The 4,141-nt window shown below is 32.6% G+C and overlaps 1 protein-coding gene across 2 annotated transcripts; it reads left to right on the top strand.

Annotated features, from left to right (window-relative positions):
* Positions 1–87: 87 nt before the first annotated feature.
* LOC109209225 lies at positions 88–3,264 on the top strand. Of its 2 annotated transcripts, XM_019372454.1 has the most exons (3): positions 88–302; positions 1,796–2,431; positions 2,887–3,264. In XM_019372454.1, the coding sequence occupies exons 2-3, from the start codon at positions 1,921–1,923 to the stop codon at positions 2,913–2,915; spliced, it is 540 nt and encodes a 179-aa protein (XP_019227999.1). In that variant the 5' UTR covers positions 88–302; positions 1,796–1,920; the 3' UTR covers positions 2,916–3,264. The 2 variants fall into 2 exon arrangements, with proteins under 2 accessions (XP_019227999.1, XP_019227998.1); XM_019372453.1 differs by lacking the exon at positions 88–302 and having other exon boundaries at positions 1,585–2,431.
* Positions 3,265–4,141: the final 877 nt, after the last annotated feature.

Here is a 4,141-nt window from a genome sequence, read left to right as displayed (position 1 = left end):
ATAAAATGCAACCAAAAAGGATGAGTACATAAGCAAAGAAAAGTCAGTTTTTCAGTATTATTTATAATATTATGGAAATTCATATGATCTTTTATTCAGAATCATTACTCATTTTAATGAATTCTGAAAAATTTATGAAACTATTTAACAAAAGAAAAATAGAACCTTCCATCTTCTAGCCAAAAACTTCCACCACCCTCCAAATTAAGCTTCTCTTCATGCAATTCCAATTAATTAGCTTTTGTATGGTCATATGATGTCTTATTCTATTCTTCATACCAGCTTTTGACCATCCCATTCTGGTAAGTAAATATCAAATATAATCTGTTATTGTTTTATTTTCTCATTTAATTTGTCTAATTTCTCTTTGCATCATTGATTTGATTAAATTGTCTTTCATGTGCATGCATGCATGTAATTTCTGTTATTAGTGGCAGATGAGAGCTTAATAGAGGGGCAAAAAAAAAGAGATTAAGAATATATATATATATATATATATATATATATATATATACTAATTTCACACCCATGGTCATAAATGGGCTTGATTATGCGTATAATTTTTCTGCTTGTTTTGAAGCTATGTTGTTCGAACTTTCCGAAAATGTCACTGTATGTTTGTCGGATCCTGCAAAAGTAGTGTATTTTTTGGAGGATCCGGCAGCATTTTGGAGAGTACGCGCAACAAAAGTTTTGTGTGAATTGATCTGGTTGGGTCATTTGTTAATTTCATTACCACTTCTCTTCAGTATCACTGCATGAATATTGGATCGAATCACAAAGAAGATATGCAATGATCTGTTTTTAATTTTTTATTCTTGATTTAGGGTGTCTATGAAATCTGATAATTTACCCAAATTATGAAATTCTTAGACTTAAATTTGGTCTGAGGCCATGGCTCTTGATAAGAAGGTGTGAAGGTCGAGCATTAGGGTTGTAGGTTAGGGGGTAGTCGAGCGTTTTTCCTCTTTGTACCAGCTAGTCTGATAGTGTTTTGTCTAGGATTGCTAGGGGTTTATGTTGTGTTTCACACTTTCTGCATAGTATTTGTGTTATTGCCCTTCCATTTGTTTGTTGTCTCTCACGATGCTGATATTATTTTCTGGTTTCTGTTGTTATTACGGATCTTTAATTTTGTCTCCGTGCCGAGGGTCTCCGGGAAACAGCCTATCTACCCTCCGGGGTAGGGGTAAGGTCTGCGTACACTCTACTCTCCTCAGACCCCACTGATGAGATTCGACTGAGTTGTCTAATTTATTAATCTTGGCTTATATTGCTTGCTTCTATCTTTTGAGCCGAAAGAGTAATAATAGGGTGTCTTAAATAACAATTAAATCAAGAAGAAAGAAAAGCAATTACCTTCATGCATGTCACCGCCATTATTTGTTTATTTCTTATGATATTACGCTAATATATATATTATAATATGTTCATGTCTTCGCATGTATGTATCCAAAAATTTTAAAGTATTTACTAAGTAGTAATATTTTATTTTCTAAAATGATTATATTAGCTGCTGATCATGTGATTGGAAAATGCTTCTCATTCTAGTAAAGTCATACGCGTTGTGAATTTCACATGGATTCAATCATTAAAATAATACAGCTAAGTATACCATAATTTAATATGTCTTAGCACAATGGATCTGTCTGTAATCTTCCCTTGTTATCAAAAAATCATTAACATATCAGGTTATTTCTATTTAAGCTATCTAATTTCCTTATTAGAGCTTTTCTCAATATTTTCAAGAAAGTGAGGAGGAAACTTATATACCTATTGTATACATTGTATACAGTGAATATGCAGAGGAACAAGATCTGATTAGTCAAATTCTCCGAGAGCGAATCGAAGGTTTTGTCAATCTAAATTTGGTAATATTCTTCATCATCAATCTAGTTGTGATAATTAAGCAAAGGAAAAATGGATGATCAAGGAGCTGGAAACAAAGTGACAGGTATTAGACAGATTGTGAGACTCAAAGAGTTATTGCATAAATGGCAAAATGTTACACTTAGTCCCAAAGCAAACAACAACCAAAACCATTGCACTAATGGCCATTTTCAATCATCTAACAATAGTAATGGAAATATTTATGGAGGCATATCACCAGCTATAATGAAGAGGTTAAAGAGTTCAAATATATGTTGCGATTCAGACGACGAAAGTTGCCAGAGTCCAGAGCCACCACATGGTGTTCCAAAAGGTTATTTAGCTGTTTATGTTGGACCTGAACTTAGAAGATTTATAATTCCTACAAGTTATCTTAGTGATCCTTTGTTCAAAGTTTTGTTGGAAAAAGTTGAAGAAGAATTTGGATTTGATCATACTGGTGGACTTACTATTCCTTGTGAGATTGAGACTTTTAAGTACTTACTTCAGTGTATGGAAAATCATCAAAGAGATCATGGTTCTGATCATCAACATGATTCTGGTTAGTCTTTTTCTTTACTCCTAATTTTCCTTTTACATGAATTGGATCATTAGTTGATTGTTATGATAAAGGCAGGTCGATCCAGGATTTAAATTTGATAGATTTTTCGCGCTGATCAATTCATTGTACTTTTGAAATTTTAGTGTTTTTTCGCATATAAATTTATGTTCAATGTTGAAAATTATGTTGCTTGGACTATTCAAAACGGTCACTGGATGCACACCGGATCCTGCAAAAGTAGTGTATTTTGGAGAATCCAACACGGTTGCGATAACAATTTTGAAAGTACTGAGTTCAGTTGAACCTATAGAACATTGGCTCCATTCTCCTTTGGATATAATATAGAATAAGTGCTTGCTGTATATTATATTGAAAATTTTCTTGACTAGTCTCTGGTGTGATTCATTTCATCTTGTTTAATTAATAAAGAAACAATTTGATTGTTTTGGATGCAGCTGGCTCTTCATTGCAAATTGAGGGGTGATTTAGTGATGGTTGAAACTTTAGGGATGATTTTTTCTTTCTTTTTCCTTGTTCTGGTGTTAATTAAGCTAAGAATATCTCCTTGTAATGCAGATTTGACAATTTTTCTTTTTTTTTTTTTTTAAACTTTCTACCTTTGTATTTAAAGTTGATGAAAAAAGGAAAGCGAAAAAAAAGGGTACTCTAGTTAGTTAGAATTTTAACAAGGTTCATTGGCAAGAATTTGTTGGTAATAGCCTACAATATCTTAGTGGTTATTGACAACTATTGCATTTTTAAGCAAAATAGACAAAGTGTATTTTACATCTCCTGTGCATTTAATATAAGTTGAAGTTTTGATTTTGTCTCTATTTATTTACCTTCTCCATTTGTCGCTAATCTATATTTTAACCAGTTATAATAAATTTATACGTAATATCGACTTATTGTTATAGGTCATCTTAACTTCTAGTGCCAAAAAATTGTATGCTGTGCACAAAAATATAGTCTATCAAATTGTTGCTACTCATAAAGCAGTCTTGGAGCAATGGTTAAGTTGTTTCTGTGTGACCTATAAGTCGCGGGTTCGATCCCTGAAATCAGCCACTGATGCTTGCATCAGGGTAGACTGCCTATCAGGGGGCCAAGCCACCTTTTGTTAAGGGTGGTAAATATTACGAAAAATTACATTGTATATATAAGTAAAATATTGATTTTAGATGTATATAACATATATTGGACACCCTTTATCGGCATATTTCTTTACTTCTTCAAGTTTGAACATCCTTGCGAAAATTTCTGGCTGCCACTTACTTCCCACCCATTTAGGATGCGGTATTTCTTCGAACCATGCGTAAACTCGTGATTTTAGATGTATATAAACTTTTTGCTTAAAATTGGTTTTATTACTGAAGGGTAGATTTGAAATATCTGCGAGAGAATATAATCTTGGTAACATGCTTATGTTTCCAAGGTCATGAGCATGATATCTTTGTAGAAGATTTAACATAATATTTAAACTGACTAAGTACGTACTTTGTTTCTAATTCTTCCGTAAATAAGCTGCCCAGCCTTCGATAATGCTAAATTAACGTGTTACAACTAAGCAATTTACTTGCATTATTAGAGTTAAGATATGGCAACAGTTGTAATGATATTACGATTAAAAATGTACTTTTTATGGATATTAATTGTTAAATCTCTTATCCTTTTGACTAAATTTTCCCCCCAATCTGTATGCCACAGAGG

Source organism: Nicotiana attenuata, unplaced genomic scaffold (assembly GCF_001879085.1).
Source record: "Nicotiana attenuata strain UT unplaced genomic scaffold, NIATTr2, whole genome shotgun sequence".
NCBI classification, from domain to species: Eukaryota; Viridiplantae; Streptophyta; class Magnoliopsida; order Solanales; family Solanaceae; genus Nicotiana; species Nicotiana attenuata.
This window is presented reverse-complemented; position numbering and strand designations above follow the sequence as displayed.